Source organism: Mesoplodon bidens (genome assembly GCF_964165515.1).
Source record: "Mesoplodon bidens genome assembly, chromosome: 2".
In the NCBI taxonomy this organism is placed as follows: Eukaryota; Metazoa; Chordata; class Mammalia; order Artiodactyla; family Ziphiidae; genus Mesoplodon; species Mesoplodon bidens.
Window position 1 is genome coordinate 78,820,316 of NC_138177.1, and position 24,904 is coordinate 78,845,219.

The 24,904-nt window shown below is 45.9% G+C and overlaps 1 protein-coding gene across 1 annotated transcript; it reads left to right on the forward strand.

The window, feature by feature from the left end:
• The first annotated feature begins 4,762 nt into the window (after positions 1-4,762).
• ACP6 (acid phosphatase 6, lysophosphatidic) lies at positions 4,763-23,754 on the forward strand. The gene is made up of 10 exons (XM_081222340.1): positions 4,763-5,411; positions 12,500-12,628; positions 12,747-12,877; positions 13,459-13,538; positions 16,618-16,705; positions 17,553-17,685; positions 18,949-19,049; positions 21,155-21,250; positions 22,748-22,913; positions 23,561-23,754. Exons 1-10 carry the CDS (start codon positions 5,193-5,195, stop codon positions 23,702-23,704), a joined length of 1,287 nt encoding a protein of 428 aa, XP_081078466.1. The 5' UTR covers positions 4,763-5,192; the 3' UTR covers positions 23,705-23,754.
• Positions 23,755-24,904: the final 1,150 nt, after the last annotated feature.

A 24,904-nucleotide genomic window follows, 5' to 3' on the forward strand; every position in this document is an offset into this window, starting at 1 on the left:
AGGAAGTCAAATAGAACACCAAGAACATAATACATTAAAAATTACGGAATAAAAGCACATCACTAAAAGAACCATATTGTTATCAGAAAGGACAGGTACAAACAGAACAAAGCACAAACTTACTGATAGAGATCTATACCCAGATGATTCTAGTTATTATCTGCATTAGAAACATTATCTCCATCTTCAAAATACTTCAATCTTCTCAGGCCATTCTCTAGATGTATTTAAGAGCTATTTTCTCAAAAATGTTCTTGCCAAGTTTTGCTTGTGTTTTGGAAGATTTTTTGCTTTATTTTACAGTTGGCTAAATGTAGGCCAAGTGACTATTGTATTTCTTATTTAAACTGCAAGTAATTATATATTGTAAAATCAGTTTGTCCTGTTACTGCCTTAACAATCTCAACCTTCCTAAAATATCTATTTGTCTAATAACGTTGCCCCACCTGTTTTATTTCTCTTTAATCTGTCTTTCATCAAATCACTCTAAAGACACAAAGCTTTGCTTTTTAATCCATGCTGACCTCCCATTTGGAAATTGATGATTTCTCCTAGCTCCCATTTCACTGATTTTACTCCTTATATTTCTTAATTATTTTTACTGTGCTTACTCTATTCCTTAGACTGATTGATATGATCATGTTTTTCTTTCTTTTTTCCCCCTTCCTGTTAAATTAGCAGGGGTACTGGTAACATTCCCCATTTTGGAAGTGTTTTTCTTTTTTTTTTTTTTGCGGTACGCAGGCCTCTCACTGTTGTGGCCTCTCCCGTTGCGGAGCACAGGCTCTGGGCGCGCAGGCTCAGCGGCCATGGCTCACGGGCCCAGCCGCTCTGCGGCATGTGGTATCTTCACAGACCGGGGCACGAACCCGTGTCCCCTGAATCGGCAGGCAGACTCTCAACCACTGCGCACCAGGGAAGCCCTGGAGGTGTTTTTTCCTCAGGATAACCAGAGCAAAATGACAGGAAGCAGATTCAGCAAAGCTTTGCTGCAGTCATCCAATAGTTAACCCTACTGGCCAATTCCTCACAAATAAAACAGTCACCGACAAACATAGACAAGCAGAGAAATCCAAAGATCGCAGGCTGTAACCCAGGGTTTGGGACTCTAATCCTTTGAGTACGTCAGCAGCTGTAACCTTTTATATTGGCTCCCTTAGGGTGGGGCTTGAACCCCGAAACCTGACTTGCCTCCCGAAATGTTGCCACCAGAGCCCTTTACAAAGTGAGAAGTCCTTCAATAAGAAAAACCTGGCTTCCAGCAGCATGAGTAGCTCATATGGACTAATTCAAGACTAACCAATCACCATCCAGGTTTGAAATTTCTCTAACCCCTTAAACTTTGCCCCGACCATAGATCAAGGAGACAGGTTTGAGAGCCTTGCCTCCCGCCTCCTTATCAGTCGACCTCAAGATAAAGCTCTTTTCTCAAAAGCCAGTGCCATAGTATTGGCCTCTATGCGCGTTGCGCAGCGAGCCCTTGCTCCGTAGCACTCAAGAGTCCTGTCCTAGCCCCCTCTTTCTCTCCTACTCGACTCACTCACCCTGGAAATCTTTTTTTTTTTTTGACACCTTAATATTGTTTTCCCACACTCTTCCAACTAAATATTGTAGAATGTTCTTTTGCTCTGTTTTCTGGATATCGAAGACTTACTTATTTTATTTTTTTTATTTTTATTATTTTATTTATTTATTTATTTATTTATTTTTTCAGTTTTAATTTTTTTTTTATTTTTATTTTTTATTTCTTTTTTTTAAATTTTTTAAATTAGTTTCTGCTTTATAACAAAGTGAATCAGTCATACATATACATCTGTTCACCCTGGAAATCTTAACTGCTCCTATTGTTTCAATTAATAACTATGCGTGGAGGAGTTTCACCTATACATTCCTACTCCAAGTTTATCCTGAGTTCCAGATCCATGAAATCTAGAGGGCATTTGTACTTAAATGCCTCACAGGTAACCTCATAATGTACATATTCAAAATTAACTTGCTAATTTCGGCTCAACCTCCTTCCGGGTAAAAGGCATCCTCTGCAAGTTGCCCAACCCAGGAACTAAGAAGTCATCCTTGACGCCTTCCTCCCTCTCACTCTCTATTGTTAACTCTGCCTCCTAAATGTTTCACACCTGGAAGCCTGCAACAGCCTGACCTTTCTCCAGTTTTGCCCCCTTCCAATCCAGGGTGATATCCTGGAGGAAAAGATCACAGTTACACTAGCTATTAGGTTCTAAATATTTGCTGTGGTTAAGTTTAAAATTAAGCTCCAAGCTTCCTATCAGCCAAGGCAAAAGTGAAGGAAAAGTAATCTTCATACGTTTTAATGTTTGTTCTAACGTTAACACTAAAACAAATTTCTCAAGAGGCGATTTATATAGGGAGCAATAAGTGATGTAATGAACAATGTCCTCAACAACATTCCTACGATATATTCTATAATTTCATTCCACAAGTATTTATGGAGTACTTATGACTCAGGCACTGTGGTCACTACTGGAGATAAAACAGTGAATGTGGTTGTTTCTTATCTCATAATTCAAACCGAGTTTTGGCATAATATTAAAGCCAACCCTCTGAGGACAATTTGGTGGGAAGAGGGCTTATTTCCCAAGCCAAACCTGCCTGATGGTAAAACCAAGGTCACAATATCAGTTGCTCAGTCCCCCACGGCCTACCACCCCCCACCCTTGCCACTCTGCAGCCCCAGAGCATGATTTCAGGATTTCTACCCTTTCTTTTAAACAGCAATTTACTAACACTACCAGCACCACCATACATAACACATCAAATATTTACAGGGCTTCCCAAGTGTTGTCTCCCATGTGCTGACAAACAGTGCCACATGGAATCTGTCATTTTCCAACCTCACTTGCTCTGGCTTCCTGCAGAGATCTGTTGCTAAGGCAGCCACAGCACTGCTCCTCACCTCAACTACACACGGGCACCCCCGCAGCACAGGCTCATCCCGGTCAAAGGTGTTGCTCATGATGCCTGACAAGTCTGTGCTGAGGCTGCCAGGGTAAGGGTGTGGACTAGGGTGGCCTGTCCATTATGCAGAAGGGAATGGCATCCAGAGGCCAACATTACATTGCCTTGAAGCTGCTCTGATGTCCTAGCACAACCAGGACCGCTGAAGCTGCTCAAACACCAGGGCCCTTCTGCATTAAAGTGATACCATGTTTTCACTCAACTGCTGAGAACAGCTTTCCCCACTGAGGTTACATTTCATTACACAGGTTCCGAAGCTGAGTTGTCTGGTGCTCCTGATACCTTACTTCAGCTAGAAAAACAGCTTTCAGTTTTTAATAGTATCAGGACACACAGTAAGACTCTGAGAAATGAGTCCATGGGCTAGGCCAGGGGGAAAACTGTGACAGTGTGCAGTGTTCCAAACTGACCCTTCCCAACAGTAGGACATTCAGAGTTTTCTAGCTTAGTGAACTAGTTTAGACGCAGATCAGGAGCCATACTCCATAAGTACGTTGCCCTCACATCTTGCCCAATTTGATTCAATGATAGAATTTAGAATGATAAAAGAATGGGTTGGATGGTGTTAAAAAGAAAACCACAGGCCCAAAGTGGCATCACTAGTGCTAAAGCCCATGATACCAAACCTAGATTTATTATCTAGGTTTAGTACCCATGTCTAATTGCAGTTTCTGCCTCCCCCAGAAATGTAATGTTAAGGGACCAGTATGGAATTTTCTGGTTAAGCACCAGTAAGGTAACCTGTCACGTGGTCCCTCTCCATCAACCACCATTCCCACCCCCAGAAGAGGCAATCTGCATGATAAAACCCTTGCGGGCCCCCTTCCCAGAAGGGGAACCCTTCTTTTCTTTTTTTAGTACCTTCTTGCCCCACCCTCTTTCTGCCTATTAAAAGCCTTCCATTTTGTACAACCACTCCCAGCATTCTTCTAGTTGCTAGATGGGATGCTGCCCAATCATGAATAGTTGAATAAAGCCAATTAGATCTTCAAATTGACTGTTGATTTTTTTTTTTTTAATGTAACATATTCAGACTCTCCTCACAACTTGATCTTTGCCTTGAGATAGACACAGATGGTTTCATTGTGCCCTGCTGCAAAGATCTGGAATAGTGGTTTGGGGCCGCTGTACATTCATGAGAAACCAGACCAGCAGGTGGTTGAGGCTTAGCTAAGGTGCTTAGTCACTGGGACATCTGCACGCAGAGCCTGGATTTTTCCACAGGAAGTATTCTGGATGTAAGTAAACACATCAATGAGCTTGAAGTTCTATACGTTTGCAACGATTTAAGCCTCTTTAAACACAGAAGGGAGATAGCAAATGAAAATTAAATATAAAGCGCCTAGTGCCGCCCTTCGCAAACGGTACTTGGCTCTTAATTCAGGAACTCTAACTTCCAGGACTCCAAGGAAGTCTTCTACCCTCAGCAGACTCAAAATAAATCGGCTCCACTACCCAATTCTATCTACCCCGTCTTCATGTCTCCTACCCAATCAGCTTGGCAAACTCGCGGATTCACTCCTACACACGCTGACCACCAGTTCCTGGAGGCTTCCAACGGGCCGGCCTGAGGGGATAGGCCCACTGCCAGGGGCGGGGTAATACCTCCCGGGGAGGGCCCGCGGCGCGCAGCCTTGTGGGAGTTGTAGTTCTCTCAACTCAGAGCCTCCGGATAGGAGTCACCGCGGGACTCGTTTTCCCGTGCCCCTCTGCGCGGGCCCGCTTGGGGCAGGTCCCCGGGTGGGTGAGAAAGTGGGTGGGAGCTTGCTTATAAAAAAGTGGAGCCCAGTGATCTGTGTTAATGGGGTCACTGCCGCCCAGGAACTCTGGGCAGGTTCCTGTCCCGTCAAGAGTGCTGGAGGCCGAACTTGGAATCCAAGTTTAAGGTTCCCTAGAGGACGAAGGATAAGGAGCTGAGCTCCCCGCTCCCCTTCCCAGTCTGCGGCGGGAGAGGCCAACCCCGACCCTGGTTAAAACTCCCGGGGAGTCATCGCTGCTCCCACCTCCGCTTCTTCCCCCACGCTCCCACTCGGGGTCCCCTTCACAGCTGGGAGTCGCAGCGGTCGCAGCTTGAGCGGGTGCATGTGCTCGCCCACCGGTTCCCGGGAACTTGGGGGCGGCTGCTGAGCTCCGTCGAGCGCGGAGGACTTGTATTCGCTTTCTGCACCCTCACCCCGGAGGGGAGCCGAGGGGTTTCCCCCATGATCCCCCGGGTCTTCAGGGTGCGCTTGTGGGCCCCGGTGGGCGTCCTGACCTCGCTGGCGTACTGCCTCCACCAGCGGCGGGTGGCTCTGGCCGAGCAGCGGGGGGCTGACGACCAGAATTCCATCGACCGAAGCCTGCTGGAGTTGAAAATGGTGCAAGTCGTGTTTCGACACGGGGCGCGGAGCCCTCTCAAGGCGCTTCCGCGGGAGGAGCAGGTGAGAGATCGGCGGGGCTGGCGGGGCGAGGACTGTGTGGCCAACCAGTGGCGGGCCGGGCTCTTCGCCCCAACACACACCACCTTTGGAATTTTACGCTCACGGAGCGGGGGTTCGGGCTGGGTCCAGACAAAGGGAAAACAGTTTGAGCAAAGGTGCTGGCCTGGTGCCCGCCCCCGCCCCCCAAGACCCCTCGGACTCTCGGATTGTTGAGCAGACCGGAAACTTCCAGTTACGCCCCCCGATGGCTGTGATGAAGCACAGCTAGAAGTAGTAGTGTGCTTCCCATGGTGCGTATAAATCTCCTAGGATCTTGTTCAAATGCAGATTCTGATTCCGCCGACGTGGGGTAGGGCCTGAGATTCTGCATTTCTAATAAATATTTGTGGGAACTTGAGTACAAGGGTGTAGTGCATTTATGTGTGACCATTTTGACGGTTGTCAAAGAGTTGCAGGGACCTTTGTGACAGGAACCACCCTAACTGGGATCACAGTGGATAACAGAGGTTAATACCTTTGGGAACAGATTTTACTGCAGCTTTGTCTCAGGGTTTGCTGGATACCATTTGAGATCCTGAAGATTTTTTTGGTAACAAGTGCTGTATCTTGGAGCTCTCCTTTTTTATTTTGGGTTCCTAAACCTATTGTGGAAGGAATCTGAGGTAGGAAAAAAAATTTTTAGTTGTTCAGTCTTGTGGCTTATGTCTTAAAATCTACCTGGTTTTGGTCAGGATAATTATGATTAAAGTACAAGTAGTCAGTTTTGAAAATGATTACCCTTTCTGGATTTGATTCGTGGGGAGAGCCAGTAAAGATCTCTGGCCTCTCAGAGCAGGCAGGCCTGTGATTAAAGAACTGTCTTCCTAGTGAAGATAAATAGGAAACCTGAAATCCCCAGGCACCCAGGTGTCAAACTTAACCTGTGGGGTGCTTTTGCATTGTTGGTTCTCCAGGTTGATGTTGGAGCAGGTTCAACAGGATGTCCAAATCTGATACTAGACATACTCATGGTGATAGCTGCTTTTAAGAAACCCTCAAGGTTGTACAACTCACATTGTACAACTGAAAACCCAGTTTTTAAAGCTGGCCACACATGAAATCAAACCTCTAAAGCACTTCCCACAGAAATGAATAAATTTGGTAGGCATTTAATTCTATTATCAGATTTCTAGTTAGCCTTTCTATATGGCTATACCACATTCTATCTGGTGCCTGAATTCCATTCCTTTCCTTTTTTTGGATACTTTGACCTTTTTTTCAGTCTCTTACTTTGCCTTTTTATATTAGGTCACTAAATTTTCCTTATAGTTTTGTACATAGCCCATCTCTTATGTACTCCCCTTTCTTCGCCATTTATTCTCGGTACAGAAAGGCCGTATGGAAAATAACATACAAGAACAGAAAACAAAGTTATCAGTGGTGGCAGTGAATAAAAGTCTGAATGTCTAGGCCTCGACCTCCTACAGACAGTATATGTGCTCCCTAAAGGACCCAGAAAAACATTTAGATTCTTTTAGAGCTTTCTCCTGAGCCAGTGGATGTGTGATAGGTATCTTCTGCCTTTATGCTGGAAGCGGCAGTTGTAGCTCAGGTAGACTGCTGGCTTCATTCAATTTCTGTCTTTGTAGCCACAAAATATAAAGAATCTGAGTCCTCGGTGTTATTTTGCAATTAGATAAGGCACATTACCTCTTTTGCCTGCTCACATTCTCTAGACTTTAGGCAGATGCACTGAACGTCTTTGGTTATCTTGTATAAAGTCTTGTGCATAAAAGCGAGGGGTAGAACCAACTCTTGTTCAACTTAGGCTATAAGCAAGTATCATCAGCCTTCTGTAACTTGTTTCTGGATATTCTCTCTCAGGTTTTTTTTTTCAAGCTCCAATTTAATAGAGGTTGTTATTGGTATTTTCTAATCTTCGTGGTTCTGCTATTAATTATAGTCAGAAAGGACTTTGACAACAATTCTAAAACTAAAATTGCCTTTGCTAGATATTTCCAGACTTCTGACTAGTTTATAGATAAACTTATGTGACAAGTCAATCCATTCAGTTATCTCACAAATCCTCAGAAAATATCACTGTTTAAAACTAATTGTTTTATAGAGTTGTTTTCTTATGGCTTGAATGGCTGATGAATTAACCTATCTTCCTAAAAGTTGTATCTGTGCTCTGGAAATAAAACTCTGGAACTTGATTGTCCGTTTTTTTCTGGTTGTTAGATTAGATCCAGCTACGCTTTCAAAAGATAAATTTGGCCCTACTTTTGGATTTCCCTCAGCACCTCTCTATATGATGGCAAAATAGCTCCCAACCCAGGAAGATTCCTCAGTTTTTATAAAATAAAGTCCAACCCATTCCAGCGCCACTGTTCATGAAGACATTTGGGTCCATATTTATTTGTTAGTGTAGATGAGCTAGGAAGGATAATGTCAGTATCAGTGTTGATTAATACTTATTCAAAACTCAACTAAGAGCAGCAGTTTTCAGGAAGCATTACACAAAGGACGTGCCAGTCAATCCATTCATTCCTGTGCAGTGGTGATTCTTAACCTTGGTGGGACGTTGGACTCAACTGGGGAGTTTTAAAAAATACTGATGCCTAGGTCTGTCTCCCAGAGATTCTGATTTAATTGACCCAGAGCATCCAGATATGGTAAAAGGTCCTCTGGTGAAGACTTAGAATTATCTGGACTGGGTAGCATTTAAAAAACTGAGGCTCCATCCCCAGATCTGGATGTCATTAACCCAGGAGGGGGCTCAGGCATCAGTAACTTTAAAAAAATTTCCCAGTGATACTACTGTGCAGTGTGCAAGGTTTCAAATCATTAGTTTATTCTAAAAGCTACACCTGGAAATTCTTGTTTTCTTTTACATAGATTTTTTTTTCTTTTACCTGAATGTAGCATATCGATCCCAGTGTAGTACTGTCTTCACGGAAATGTGCTTTGGTGAGATGCTATCATTCTGTGTCGAGGGAACAATGAGAAACAATCCCACAAAACTCATTGCTGCGACTACTGAAAAGATGTTCATTATATCCTCTTTATGAGGACCCTTGGGAGGAATTTGTCTGTTAGCATGAGAAATGGTGTGCTTCTCCTGAACAGTTGCCTTGCTTTTATCTTTAAGCTTGTGTAGCTGATCAAGTTTCTCCTTGTACATAAAAGCCAGAAAGCTTAGTGCTGACTCTTTTGGCCCACCTACAGTAAGTATATGGATCTTCATAGCATGTATTTTTTTGAGAAACTTTATTACTGTATCCATATTTTGGTCCCTATATACTCATTTGCTTTTGTCTTTCTTGTCTACTTTGAATTGCTTATCTTACTATATTTTGGGTATTGCTACCACTTACTTTAAGTTAGTTCTTGAAAATGGAGTATAAATAAATAAAATTATAAAGTTAGTCTTTGCCACTAACTGCGAAGCTGAAAAGCAGGCACAAGAATGAGAGTGTGTATGTGGGATGGACACCATGTATGGAGCTCATGTATCATCCATCCTTGAAAATTTGAAAATGTGTACTCTAGACTTGACATGACCTAGACCCCAGGAGTCATCTCCTAGGAAAACCAGAGATCCTCTGTTGGTGAATGCACCTAACAGGAGGAGGTTTCTTAGTGTGGCTGAGCGGGCCCTGTGGACCTGGTATCAGGACCTGTGCTTAGACACTGGGCTTACAAGGATGGATAATTCAATCTCAGCTGTAAAAGAGAAAAGAGTTTACAATGTGATGAAGGAGACAAAACAGATTCCAATTATAGGAATATGTGGGGAGTGCTGGGAACTCAAAGGAGGTGTCTGAAACTTAAATTGTACAAACCTGAACTCAGTTTGTCAGCTATTCTTCTGTCTTGGCCTTAGATTTAGTCAAGGAGTTCCTCCATTACCCTTTACTAGCTTAGGCACCCAGACTCAAAATCACAGTCATTTTCTCTTTATTCTTTCTTGTTTACCTACCAATATAGCCTCCAAATAAAGCTTTTCTCTACTCACTTGCCAGGTTTGACTCAAAAGTCTTGAATCCACCCCTTCTATTCCTGCTGCCTTAGATGAGGCCTTAGGCTCTCACCAGCTCTATGGCAGACATCTTGAAACTGGCTTTTCTGCGTTGAGTCTTTCCATTTCAATTGTGATCTATACTGATGGCTTTCAAACTATTCTATGGAGCCTGCTGGCGAAGGGGATGCTGAGTGGCTGGGGTTCTGAGTTCCCACTCCTACTTCAACTAGAGGAACTCCAGTTTTTGCCTTTAAATATACAAATCTAACTCAACCTGATATCTGCTAATTAAAAAGTTTGAAAACCACTCCCAGGTTGAGGCAAACCAAGCCACTTCTTTCCTCTATATATTCTTCCCCATCTCTGCTTTGCTCAAGCTTTCTACCTATTCTTAGAATTCTGAATACCACCCTCTCTTCTTACCTACCTCTTACTCTCAAGTCCTGGTCTCTGCTTGTCTAAATCCTATTCATTTCAAATACCATTCCTTCCATGAAACTTTTCCTGAATCCTCAGCCAGAAGAGAAGGTCTGTCTTGCCTTTGAACTACTGTGGCCTTCCTCTGGTTTCTTGTAGCACATAGTTTCTATTTTAGTTCTGCTATCATTTACATACATAGCTTGCTGTCTCTACTAACCGGAAAATCCAAAAAAGGCAGGGTCATGTTATCTCAATCTTGGTATCTTCCACAGGATCTAGCAAATCGTTGAAGCTATTTTTTCCCCACCTTGGCCGTGCAGCTTGTGGGATCTTAGCTCCCCAACCGGGGATGGAACCTGTGCCCCCTGCAATGGAAGTGCAGAGTCCTAACCACTGGACTGCCAGGGAATTCCCTGTTGGAGCTGTTAATTATGCCTACTGTGTGCCAGGCCCTTTTTTGGACATCCAAACTGCAGAGGTCAATAGATGACACAGGCTCTGCTCTCAGGAGCTAAGTCTACTGAGCAGGACAGACTAGTAAAGGGACTTGTCTAATACAGTTTGGTAAAGGCTACCAAAAAGATCCACTGAGGCTGCTGTGAGAGCACAGGGCCAAGGTCACAGCTTCTGGGAACACTTAAGCTGTTTTGTGGAATGAACAGAAGTCTTTCCAGACGAAAGGGAAAAGAAGATTCCAGGTAGAAGGAACATGAGGTTGAAAGGCCAGAAGGTGTGGGGATCGTGTTCTAGGAAACAGAGTTGTGTGGCTAGAAGAGAAGGGTGTAGGGCACGGAAGAATTGGTGAAGAGAGAGAGGCAGGGGCCATCATGCAGCCATGAGCCCTTGAAGGGTTTTATGAAGGGAAGTTATAGTATTAGACCTTTGAAAGGAGGAGCAGTGATTAAAAGATTGTAAGAAGAAGGTCTCAGCTCTGAACACCCAATCTTCTGATATCAGTTGCTGTAGCACCAGCAGGGGAAGAGGCTCAGGTGTTTGGAGACCAGGTGCAGGTGAGGCTGAGACAATGCCTTTTGGAAGAATGGACCTGGGACTCCCAGTAGCCGTCTCCTGGGATATTTCTGGGAGGCACCAAGATAAATACAATGCTGTGTGACATTGTAGGTTTTCAAATGCTAGTTTTAAAACAAAATGAAGCAGTAAGAAATTGAGTTATATATTGTAAGTGCTGTAGGAATTCAGATAAGAAGGCAACCACTGAAAGCTGGAGCAGTCACAGATGGGGAGGTAAGGCCTGAGCTGTCATTGAACCTTGGAGAGAAGCTGGATGGACAGAGAGGGACAGGAGTCCCTCCGAGCAAGGGAAGCAAGCTGAAAGAAGATGTAGAGGAAGCGGGGGGTATGGTCTGGCCTGGGTAGGGGAAGAGAAAGGCGTAGTGGCAGTACAGCTGGGGACAGAGGCTGGGCCAAAAGTCCTGAAAGGCAGATGCTTCCCTCTTGGAACATTAGGAAAAAGCTATTGATATGATGAGAGTGGCCTAGCAAGATTAATCAGGTGGTTATGTATATATGGTTTGGGGTGTGGGAGGGAGAGAGCCTGTCACAGCACTTTGCCTGAGGTAATAAGGTTTTATACTCTAATAATAAGATAAAAGAAGGACCAGTGGGAGTAACATTTTTTCTAGCCAGTGATCTACAGGGTTTGGGGTGGGGATGGGGGAGCAGTGGGGCGAGTCAGAGGTTTGAGTCTTGGGAACTAGGAGAATTGGGGTAGCCTTGAGAATCATAGTCAGTTGGGAAGAGGGGCTGGTATATGGGATTAGAAGAAAAGACTTTTTTTTTTTTTTTTTTTTTTGCCGTACGCGTGCCTCTCACTGTCGTGGCCTCTCCCGTTGCGGAGCACAGGCTCTGGACACGCAGGCTCAGCGGCCATGGCTCACGGGCTCAGCGGCTCCTCGGCATGTGGTATCTTCCTGGACTGGGACACGAACCCGTGTCCCCTGCATCGGCAGGCGGACTCTCAACCACTGCGCCACCAGGGAAACCCAAGACTTTTGTTTTTAAAATTGAAGTCATCACATCGGACTCAATGCGTGCAAGCATTTTATGGGCAGTTGGAGCTGTGAGGCCTATGACTACTTGTTATGTTTTGAAAATCAGTACAGTTGGGGCAGGAGCCAGACTGCAAGGAATAAAGGAAGATGGTGAAGAAGTGAAGGTTTCTTAGAGGGCAGCTACTTATTTGAGAAGTTGGATGAAAGGAAGGGAAATACGTAGTAGTTACAAGAGTCCTTAAGGAGGGGCCATAAAAGCCTGCAGGTTGATTTCTTAAAAATTCTTAAGTATATGGTCACTGAGATTATATCGTATTCATTCACTTATTCTGTCATTAGTTCATTCATTCATTCGCCACGGCACTCTGGCTGCTTCTCCCCTTTACTTCAGTCTGGGCTTAGTGCCAGAGCAACACCTTAACAGTGAGTACTAGTGTAGCAATAACAGGACTTGGGCTGAGCACACCTGGAATAATAAATCGCAGTCTTTTCTTCCCTTAATTGGAGCTGGAATTAAAGTTTCTTTCCTTCCTTCCCATAGGAAAGTTGCTTGTCTAGTGTCAGTGTGATTCTAGCTATGTGCTGCTGGATATTAATGCTCTAAGTTTCAAGAACCTTTTTAAACAATGTGTTGTTTATTGTGGTCACAACAGGTGGAGTGGAAACCCCAGCTACTAGAGGTCCCACCCCAAACTCGGTTTGATTACACAGTCACCAATCTAGCTGGTGGCCCGAAACCACATTCTCCTTTCGACTCTCGGTACCACGAGACCACGCTGAAGGTGAGCGATGCTTCCCTGCTCTGGGAAGCCCCCTGCAGAGCTGTGATGGTTTGCTCTGGCCTGAGGTTAGCAGGCCACCAGATGTTTTCATTCTTCTCTCCTTCCTCCCCCACCTCAGGGGGGCATGTTTGCTGGACAGCTGACCAAGGTGGGCATGCAGCAGATGTTTGCCCTGGGAGAGAGGCTGAGGAAGAACTACGTGGAGGACATCCCCTTTCTTTCGCCAACCTTCAACCCACTGGAGGTCTTGTGAGTCACTTGAAAAAGGGATGTTGCACCCAATGTAAGGTCCTGAGCATGAGAAAACCTGCCCTGATGCCCCAGGTGGTTCCCACTCTCATCCAAGGTAGTCTGGGGGGATGTGAGGGTGATCTGGCTGTGACATCTGTCATCCCATTGATCGCCAGGGTTTGATTCTGCTGATCTGGCTAGCTAGGCGGGTGTCCCCTTCCTCTCCCACCTCTCCACGTGTGTCCCTCCCGAAGCTGCACACTCGGTCGAAGAGGACGACCTTCCCCAATAGAAGAGGACCGTTCTCCGGTCAAGGGTATACGAGAAGCTGCTCTCCCCTGTTAGAACCTCCAAGGTAGTCTGGGAGCAGTTACCCTAGTACAGTAGGATTCAGTGAACAAGTGGTCACCGGAGGTCACATTCATTGGCCTTCAGATCCCTTGGGCAGCCATCCCACAGAGAGATAAAGGATACTTCCCTGCCCTATAGCTCCCCTTCTGTAGTCTTTAAAGCCTCCCAGCTGCTCTGTGGAATAAGGTGGAGTGTACATATAAATCTTCCTTTTATGAGTTAATCTACCTTTTTGTTTTTTTCCCCAGCATTCGTTCCACTAACATATATCGGAATCTGGAGTCTACCCGGTGTTTGTTGGCTGGGCTTTTCCAATGTCAGAAAGAAGGTTTGAGTTTGGGGTCTATGAGTCAGCCCCTGTCCCTGAGGAGCCTTTTCTTCTCACTTCCAAAGCCCCGCTCTCTCTTTCTTGGTATCTGTCCCCTTGGTCTCTCTCCTCCTGCTCATGTAGCTTCCATGGTGTACCTACTCCTCTGGCAGGCCCCTCCCTGTCTGGCCTGCTGCTGCCCTTGCCAGCCTGACCTGCACACCTGCAGCAATGCGTCAGCTGCTCTGATGCGCCTCTGGCTCCTGACTTCTTCTCTCAAGCGTCTACACAAGCTGCGTGAGGCAGCCCCAGCCAGGTCTTGTGAACAGTACTGGGGCCTTTTTGTTTAGTAGAGATGCTGCTGAAAAGGAAGGAGGGCAGGAGGGACACTTTGCTGGGACCTGGGTCTGCTGCTACTGCCCTGGTCTTGGTGATAATCCACAGCATGACCCAGATGGTATTAACAGTATTCCGTACCGCCTTTCCTAGTTAAGAAAATCTGTCGAGTTTGGGTTTTGACCTATTCAGCCAGTGAATGAGCACAGGTAGTGATTCTCAACCTTTTCACCACCAAGAACTACATTTATTATTTTCCTTTATGTATCTCATGTGTTGAGGCCCTTTGACTATCAAATGAAGCCATATCTTGTCATTTGTAATTGATTGAAATTAATATTTAATTGCTGGTCTGAGTTTCAGATCATCATGACCTCACCAATATTAAAATACTAAAACGATGCCATAAGGCAGAGGTTCTTGTTATTTTCTTTAGCTTCTGTAGCAGTATCTCAAATAGAGATAAAACTTCCATCAGGCTTTTAAAAAATTTGTAAAATACAGAACCTCCAGGCCAAAGGAGGCTGGCCTTGCCCCCAGCTGGCTTGGGTACTGCTGCTAATTCTGGCTGAAGCTGGCTGAACACAAACAGTGAGCCTAAGTAACATAAAGCAAACAGGATGGGCTGCTCTGCACCTCTTGAGAGCCCCTGAGTTTAGGAATAGTGCCTGGCCTTCTGAAAGCTGCTCACTTGCTCAGGTTCTAAAAGGCAAATGTCCTCTCCTCAGAACCACCTAAAGTGTAACTGAGGTAGGAAAGGTGTTTCTTGGTGCAAGGAAGGAAGTGGTATCATCGCCAGCCTCTGGTGTGGCTGCCTGGGTAGCTGCTCCCTGCACTGGACCCAGACATCCTCACAGTCCAGTTTGACTCCTGTCACAGCTACTTCTATGCCTTGGCCAGTATCAAGGGATTTGAATAGACCTAAGAACCCCACAAGGTGCTACCATTGGTGGAATTGGTGCAACTTTGGGATATTGTTTCAAGAGTAAAATCCTAGAGAAGGCCCAGAAGGTTTTGAGTAAACTACAGAGAATCAGGCTGGTGGGGGGAAGCTGGAAGGTGTTGGTCTGCACCGTTTGGTCTTTCATTCATTCAATGCATATCTGAGTGCCAACTCAAATGTGCCTTATTTATCATAAACTGTAGGTCCATTATCCAGACACTAGTGTCAGGTACCAGGTAGGAATTATCACGTATTAGTTAGAGGTTTAAATCATAATTACTATTATTCTCACATTTAAAGGACTTACTATACATCAAATATTGTTCTAAGAGCTTTGCGGATATTAACTTGTTTAATTCTTGTGATAACCCTGTGAGGTAGGTAACATTATCCCCATTTTACAGATAAGAGAACTAAGGCACAGAGAGGCTAAATGACTATCTGAGGAACACAAAGCTGGTAAATGGAGGAGCTGGGATTTAAACTCTGGCAGTCTGGTTTCACAATCCATACTCTTCACTCTTGTGCTCTCCTGCTTCTCAGAAAACATGTGTATCTGGAGAGGGCCTCTGATCATTTGGTCTATTCTTTTTTACAATGTTTCCTGCGGAACCCCATGATTCTTCAGAGGGGTCAGAAACTACAGAAAAGGAGGGGGTTGGGGCATGCAGGTAGACTATACTTTGGACCCCTACCTTGAAGCCATCAGCACCTTTTCTTTTATTACCTTATCTAATAGTGGGAGAAAAAAGTTTCCACTGCTTTAGAAACAATTGAAAATTGCTGATACTAGTCTCATCCCTTCAATTTACACATGAGCCCCAGAGAAGGGAAGTGACTTCCCAGGGCCATCCTACGGGTTAGTTATAGATTCAGGCCTAAACTCATGACTTTCAGTCTGATTTCCTTTTTCTGTCCAGACCAACAAAGTGTGTCTGAATACTGGTATTCTACTCAAGTCACCATAGGCTACTTTTAAATACTGAGGTTTTGGCTATCAATAATTTGTTTGGAAATAATAGCTCTTTGGGGTTTAGATTCACCTAATCACTCCATGGATTGACCTCAGTGAATTCGAAAAAGCTTCTCTGCCATCAGAGAAGGTGAGGCTTGAGCTGTGTAGAACAGGGCGCTACCACAGGCCATTGCCATCTCTGGCACAGAGCAAAGCATGGGAAGGTGTTAGAGCACTTTTCTTGGGCATTGTTGGATGGGACAAGGGTACTCGTGAGCTCTGAGCAGGAGCAAGCTGCTGCGAGGTCTGTAAGAAACACTGTTTGTAGTCTAATCTTTGGTTCCTGGTAGTTCATCTGGAAGCCTGGGTTTTCTTTTGGGCGAGGCCATGGGGTCTGAGAGAATTTGTGACCCTGTGGCCACCTTTCTCAGATTGTCATGTCAGTCACCATATTGGCCTATAGGATCGGACTTTGGGAAGCAAGAATGTCACCTAGTTCTGATAAAGTGAGGGAGGACACGTTCTTTATTAGGTACTGGTGGTACCTCAAGGTGATGTTTTTTGAACTGGGTCATGGATGTGCCAGTCTGATCGGCACCTGTACCTGCTCTCGGCTATAGGTGGCCCAGCAGGAGAGGTTGTGCTGGACAAGACAAGGCTGCTACTGCTTTCTCCATTGCTCAGACCGCAGCAGGGCTCCTGTTGGCAAGGCCAGGGCATGTTGAAGGCATTCACTGTCCTTAAGGGATGATCTGCTTCTGGGAGCAGCTCCATCTGTATAGACAGAGAGAAGAAGAAGGGGGTGGAGCTGCTGGGAAGAACAAGCTGAAGCCTCTTCCCACCTGTGCTTCCCACATTCCTTCCAGGACCCATCATCATCCACACTGATGAAGCCAGCTCTGAAGTCTTGTACCCAAACTACCAAAACTGCCGGAGCCTCCGGGAAAGAACCAGGTAACTGCCCCTGATTCTTGCTCACCAGGGGTGAACAGGCAACATTTTACCACCTTAGCTGGCAGGCGCTCCCTGAACTGAGGCCCTGCCCAGGCTGGCTGTGCTGGTGGATAAGGGATGAAAGAAATTGCATTAAGCTCAGGTCTGACATCAACTGTCCAGGAAGTGAGGCAGCTCTTACTCACAGTGACAGGCTAATAGTGAAGGTACAGGATGCCTGGGGAGAGCCACACGCTGGGCTGGAAAGATGGTGTATACAGCCATGAGTGGGGCTTTGCCATTTACCAAGCATTATCCTCTCTTCAATCCTTCAATGCTCTCAGATGGGGCAGATGAAGAACCTTACAGAAAAGATGATTAAATAAAGATGAGTAAGTCAGTCATCAAACTGCAAATCCAGATGGACAAGCAGAAGACACAGCTTCCCCTTTTCTTACCAACGTTCTGCCGTGTAGGATAGATTGGTTTGGGCTGATGGCACTTTTCAGTTTTCAGGTATTTCTGGTCTGCACTAAGACTATGTAGTATGTGTTCCCCCAGAAGAAGGAGAATGCTGTTTTCAAGCAGACCTGGCCATGCTTGCACTGTTTTTGATAATGCTAGAGTGGGATTTGGAAAATCCAGGTTATTATTTTAGTCCTGGTACATACTAACTTCCTTTTACAAGTCATTTGACCTCATAGAGTCCTAGTTTATTCATCTATACGATGGCAATAATACTAGCTAACCCCAATGAGTCGTCGTTGAAGGTTAAATGAGATCCCAAATGAAGAATGAGATACACTTTGTCAACTGTTAATCACTATACAGTATGATGAAATATAAAGAATAACTTATTTTTTGGCAGAGGCCGGAGGCAGGCTGCTTCTTTGCAGCCAGGGATCTCAGAGGATTTGAAGAAGGTGAAGGAAAGGATGGGCATTGCCAGTAGCGATGGAGTGGACTTCCTCACCCTCCTGGACAACATGGCTGCTGAGCAGGTGGGCTGGCTGTCCTTCTCGGGCCCTGGTGGTGGGGGACCCTGGGGGAGGCTTGATGGGCTGCCTCCTGAGTTAGAACTGGGTGGAGACCTCCTGGCTTGGAGGCAGCTGTGATAGGACTTGCAGACAGAATGGACGTGGGAACTGAGGGTTAGGGAACAATCAAGGAGGACCCCCTTACTGGGTTAGGATCCCAGAAATTTAACTCTCAACCAGAGATTCTTAAAGCACATTCACCAGAATGCTCACAATGTGAGTGTGTATTACGTGGGCAGGCAGGGGTGGGGTGGGTGACAGTAGGGAGAGATTATTGTCTAAAAATTTTGGAATCCCTCTTTATTGTATCACTTTTTGGAGTCTGTACACATGTCAGCATATTAAAGAATCTGAGAAGCCTGTAGTAAAGAAAGTTGGTTAATCCTTAAGTCTGTTTTTCTCAAACTTGTTTAGCCATAGAATCTTGTTTATCTAATAAATACTGAAAACCACACAATAGGAAACGCTGTCCTAGATTCAAAAGTTGGACACCGGGCTTCCCTGGTGGTGCAGTGGTTGAGAGTCCGCCTGCCAATGCAGGGGACACGGGTTCGTGCCCCGGTCCGGGAAGACCCCACATGCCGCGGAGCGGCTGGGCCTGTGAGCCATGGCAGCTGAGCCTGCGCGTCCGGAGCCTGTGCTCCGCAATGGGAGAGGCCGCAGCAGTGAGAGGCCCGCGTACCGCACACACACACACACACACACACACACACAAAAAGTCGGACACCCAAAGGCAGTATAGCCTGGATCTTCCTTCCTTCTCTTGTGAAGTTGACGGTGTGCCCTGAAGGCAGAAATGCACCTTGTGCTTATGCATAAAATAGGTTTAAGGTTACTAAATAAGAGTTTGCATATATAACATATTTATATGGCATACTTTTTAGAAATCATCTTGGGGAAAATGAAGGCCAAGTAGAAATTTATGAATTCCTCGCCTTGTATTCTATTCAATTTTTTTTTTTTTTTTTTTTTAGCATAAGAAAATACAAATGTTTTTTTACTTTGGGGTAGATGAGGAGTATCAGAAAGAGGAAAAACAAGTTTTTTTCCTGGGCCTTTAGATCTCGAGGAATAGCTTCCGACAGGCCTTGGGGACATAGATTTTTGAGCTGTTAAGGCTCTCCCCAGGAGAAGACAGGTCCCTAGGGCTCCATGGAAGCTGATTGGCTGCTAGTCTCAGTGGATGAGAAGCATTTCTTTCAAAACCTGTACCCTTGGACCTTTCAGGTGCACAGCCTCCTGAGCTGCCCCACGCTGAAGAGGTTCGCATGGATGATTGAGCGGAGAGCGGTGGACACAGCCTTGTACATCCTGCAAAGGGAGGACAGGTGAGGAGCCTCTTCAGCTGCTGGCATAAAGTCACGTTCGGTCAGGTGTCCCCGTGTGTGGGGAACGGGGCTTATCAGACCTGCTCACACTTGTTAGCTGGTGTCTCTGTGTGCAGAGACCAAGATCACCCCATTCTGCTGGCCTTCTGAATGGACTCGGCCCTAGGTGGGACTAGTGATCTAGTGCTTCCATTCACTGTTAACACAGACCCGGGACCCACCACTCGACTGGGTTTCTCTTAATCACTGACTTCTTCCTCTGCTTTAAGTTTCAAAAGATTCGGGTGGCGGGGGATGCTGAAGGAAGAATCATTATTGCTACTTTATTCATCACATTACAATTTACAAACCACCTTCCGGTTCTCGCTGTGAGGTAGGTGTCATTATCCCTGACAAGTCCAAGTCCTCGCTTTAGAGATGGAGAAACTGGACCTGAGAGATGTGGGCTACCTTGCCCAGGCTCAGCTAGCAAGTGGCAGAGGCGGGACTTGAACCCAGATCTTCTGACCGCCAGTCCTTTGTTTTCTCTATTTTACTGGTACTTAGGGCTCTGTTTTTAGAAGACCTGTTTCTTGACGACCAGAATTGAGAGTGCCTCTCTTACCAAATTTCAAAAAACACCTTTCCATGATTAGTTCAAAGCATTCAGCTTGTCCTCAGAATAGGTGACTTGGTGGAGAGGGGAGATGGGAAGTAGAGGAACAGTCCTGGGGAAGACGAGTGGGAGGAAAAAGCAGCTAACATTTCAAGAATTTGCTTGGTCTTGCATAAGCATAGGAGCCTCTGCCTGCTTTTCTCCCACGCAGAGTCAGTGTGTCCACTTTGCACTTGCCTCGGGCATCTGGAAGGCTCCAGTCGCGCCACTCAGCTTGCTGCCACTCTCTGTGACTTGTCTCCTTCCCTCATCTTTTCCTGAAGTGGCCCCACTGGACCTAAATTGTCACTCACTGCCTTCCCCTCCACCAACACATACACACATATTTAGTAAATATATTAGGCTTTGCGGCCCGTGTATTATCTGTTGCATCCGCTCAACTCAGCCCATGTAGCGTGAAAGCAGCCATAGATCATACACAAACAAATGGGCACAACTGTGTTCCAGTAAAACTCTATTTACAAAAACAGGCAGGTGGGTTGGATTTGGCCCATGGCCATAGTTTGCTTTCTCCTGGTGTAAAGTGTTTCAAACAAGACCTGATCCATTCTTCTTTCCGTTAGCCCTGGTTTCATAAAACTGATGTTTCTTCAAGGACAAATGGTTACAACTTCACAGTGCCATCCACCTTGGCTTGGCCTGCACACATTCTTCTGGAAAGCGTATTTGCATACTCCTCAGCTATTGCTTCAACTTTCCTTGATTTATAAAGGTGGCCATTTACCCAGTCACCATGAATAAAGATTGGTCTAAGCCAATCATGGCAACCCCGTTTCCTTTTGTCAGTGATTGGGTTCTGGGAATTCTGGGAGAGGTTTTTTTTTCCTCCTTGATAAAAAGTGCGAGGTACCCAAACCAAGCCTTTTTGCTACTTATTAGCCCCCATCTTTCAGCTTTGTTTGCTACTGTGAGAAGACATGCTTTGAGTAGAGGTACCACCTTGTGATCATGAGGTTGACAGTCCTGAGAATGAAAGTGGTGGAGCCACAGCTCCACGCCTGGGAGCACTAGTGTTGAACTTCTTGTTAAATAAATAAGGAAAGTCCTTATGGTCTAAATTCCAAAGAAGCGTAGGAAGTGTAGTTTAGGCAGTTCCTTTGGATGGCTTTTCTAAGGGCCTTCTGGAATTCCTGGAATTCATTACACCGTGTCCTTCCCAGTTTTGTTCTTTTAACCGTGAAGGCCTAGTTCTCCATGACTTATCCTGTCTCAGCTGTGTTCATATCAGGTCTATATCCTGCTGCTGTTATTGTTGGCAGTCTTTGCGCACAGAGAGCCCTCAGACTTGTGGCAGTGCTGTTTTTCTCCTTACTGCCTGTCACTCATCCATCCCTTATCTTTTCTCAACTCTGTCTCATTGGGCTCATGAGGTTCAAGGGGGCAGAACTAGCCTGCATCCCTTGTGTGCCAAGTGCCCACTGTGTACTTAAATATTGTTTACTTGCCACAGGGAAAGCCTTCAGATGGCAGTGGGCCAATTCCTCCACATTCTGGAGAGCAACCTGCTGAAAGTCGTGGACCCTGCCACTCCGCCCGGCAAGACCAGGTACCTGGCCCAGCAGCTCAGCTTGGTGTGGCTGAGGGCAGTGGGGGGGGGGGACGGGGTGGTGTCTGGCTGCAGGGAGAGAACCCAGGTTCTAGCAGGGCAAGAACGAGTCTGTCAATGATCGAAAGTAGATGTTTAAGAGGCCACGTGTCCCAGACACATTCACAACATTTCTACCTTTCTTCCTGCCACACCTGTCCTACCATGTTCGGAAATTTTATTTTAGTAAAAAAGTACCCTAAATTTATTTTTCCTTTTTTTTTCTTTAAACTAATTGAACATGTGTCCACTGGAGTAGCTAATTAGGACATCACACTGATTTGGTATTATAATAGCCCCAAACACTGATAATTGCTTAATAGATTGTTTAAACACCTTCACTGAGTATACAGGAAGGTAGGATTTCTATTGGGCATTTAAAAATGTTGGAAGTGGCTTGTGAACCTCCACTGCCACTTTTGGAGTGCCTGGAACCCCAGGTTAGGGACCACGGATTTGGAATGTTATGTGTCCTGGGCACTTGCTAAGCAAAGTGTGGTCTGCAGATAAACAGCTTCACTGTCACCTGGGGTTGTTAGATTTTCTGGCTCCAGCCTGACCCACTGAATCAGAATCTGCATTTTAACAAGACACCCAGGTGGTTTGTAAGCGCCCTAATATTGGAGAAGGACTGTTGTAGACTGACTTCTTGAGAGAAAGAATTGTATGTAGTTAGAAATACTCAATGAGTGTGGGAAAGGTAAGGGACAGTGAGTTGAAATAGGAACATTCAGGAACTTTGGGCCTAGATTTATAATAGCAAATCATGTGAATGCCCTTCCCTGTCCTTCACAGACCTGCAATGACAATATATTTCTTACTGGCCTTTGCCACCTTGCCCCGCCTCGGCCTTGTGTCTGTAGAGTACTGTAGGGTCCAATGCTAGCCTTCTAGGTTGGGGGTCAACAAATAAAATCCTCAGTGTTTCCCAAGAGACAGATACAGGGGTCAGGTAGATATAGATTAAAAGGCAACTTTATTACTGATTAAAGCCCATTTAGAGAATGTATTGAGGACCAAACAGGCATATTAATGAAATGGACTTAATTCCCCCAAACTGCAAGCTTCCCCAACAAGGAGAGGTTGCTCTGCTAAACTCATCACACAGCTGAGAGTAGGAAGAACATTTGCTGTAGGCAGGCGGGTCCCAAAGAGAGGAGAAAGGTAGGGCTGTGCCACACATGCCCAGTTTCTTCTTCAAAACTTACCGGGGGAGGAGTAGGTGGTTGGTCAGGCAGGAGAAGGCCAGGAGAGCTACTCCAGTGGGGATCCCTCCTCATGAAAACAAGGGGCGTGTGAATGAGGGTTCTCCCCACGATCTACTTCAAAGGAGTTTTTTAGTAGGCTCAACTGATTTGTAAATGTCACTGGTTTCCTCACTTGTGAAGGCAGCAGTGTCCTGGCCTCCAGAGTCCTAAGGTAAAGAATTAATTGTGAAGAACTGTTTTCTTCTTGCAGAAAGCTATACCTCTATGCAGCTCATGATGTGACCCTCATGCCTCTCTTAATGGCCCTGGGGATTTTTGACCACAAATGGCCCCCGTTTGCTGTGGACCTGACCATGGAACTCTACCAGCACCGGGAGTCTAAGGAGTGGTTTGTGCAGCTCTATTACCGTGGGGAGGTAAGAGCTCTGGGGTGGGGTTGGGAGGTGGCTGGGCGACCCCACCCACCTGGTTTAGCACCAAGTCTCCCTCCTCGGGCCCAGGGAGTCTCCACTGGCACCTGAGCTCTCTGAATCCTCTCAAGGCTGTGGCCCAGGGTTAAGGCAGAACTGGGCATATAGTGGCAGGCTGGGACATGGGCCTTATCCCTTACCTTCTAAGAACAGGACCGCCCTTCTCTTTTCCTGAGTGTCTCTGCCAGGATGTAACACCCTGACTGTGAGGCCTGTTTTGAAAATTAACGATGATGTCTTTGGGAGGTGATGTTTACTGTCAGTACTCTTGGTGCCTTGGCTGCTTCAGCAGGTTGCTGTCCAGGGCAGGGGCTAGAGCACTCCCCACGGCTTAGAGCTTTAGCCTTCCCAGCTCAGGAGTAAACATGAGTGTGTTTTCCCAGTCAATTCAACAACCAACAGTTCTGGAGGGACTTTCACAAGCAGGGCATAGTGCTTTTAATCTGGAAGTTGACCAGTTAATGGGGCCTTCCTGGCTGTTACATGAGTATATACACACACCATTGGGTCAAAGCCTTTCAGAACTCCGGACACAGATGAAGACAGCCAGACAGGGCCCTCAGTGCCCCTGCTGAGTTCTGTCTCTTCCACAGGAGCAGGTGCCGAAAGGTTGCCCTGACCGGCTCTGTCCACTGGACAAGTTCTTGAACACCATGTCAATTTATACCTTGAGCCCAGAAAAATACCACACACTCTGCTCTGAAGCCCAAGTGATGGGACTTGGAAATGGAGAGTGAGTGATTTGTACAAGTAGGATGTGTTGATTTTTTAAATAAAATGCCTTTACACAATGCCTCCAGCTGTTGTGTTTGGGAAAGGCAGGAACAAGGGTTAAGGTACTTTAACATAAGGGAAGGGTATTTCCCTCCTGTAGGTATATTAAGGTCTCTTCTTGAAAGGAAAAGGCGTGTAAGACCAGACCAGAATGATATATCCTATTTTGTGGCTTGATTTCCATGGCCAGAAGCAGCTGCCTGTGACATAGGCTGGGGACATCGTGACCCTGTAGAATGGAGTGTGGGTTTGGACTTCAGTTCTTTTTTCTTATCTTCATTTCACAAACATATATTGAGCACCTACTAAGTAGTGATCATTATAAAGGTGAAAGGTTACTGCCCTCAAGTTGTTTCAGTCCAGTAGGAGAGGCAGTGATGACAATACAGTATATTTCATTCTGTAATAAGGTACATCAGGGGCTACTTGGGTACAGAGAAGACATCCCCAGCCCCAGTTGGCAGGGGCTGGGGGGAGCAGTTAAACGCTTCTTGGGAAGTTCTGTCCTGATCTGAATAGAGAAAATGAGGGAGTAGGAGTTCACCAGGTAAGCAAGAAGGAAGTGGTGTTACATAAAAGGCAGGCTTGAAGGTCAGGGCACGTTGCTGGGCAATGAGGTGGGGCCCTGCTGTGGAGACCTGGCAGGAAGGGCACTGGCTTCTGGTGGCTGGAGCTCCAGGAGCATGGATGAGGGCTCGCTTGGCGGGTCGGGACCACTCTCAGCGTAAGTGCTCCACCTTGACCTGGGCCCCCAAGGTTACCTGGTGATCCCCCTCTTTCCTTATCAATTTTCTCATTCTTCTCCAGAATCTATTTCAAACTTTCTCCGGTCTCGAGCCACCAATCCCTTTACTTCTCAGAGAAAATAGCAAGCACAAAAACCTCTCTGCTTCCTGTCTTTATGTTGATGACTCCCAGATCTGCTTCTCTAGTTCAAGTTTTTTCTCCCAAGCCTCAGACGCTTATGTCCACTTGGATGTCCCACAGACACAAAATTTTCCCTCTCTCCTCCTAGACCTGCTCTTCCTACAGCCTTCCCTATTTGAATGGAAGACGCCTCCACCATCCACTCAGTTACTAAACCAGAAATCCATCCTTGTCTCCTTCCTCTCACATTTTTCTACGTCTAATCAGTTAAGTTCTATCAGTCCTACCTGTTTATT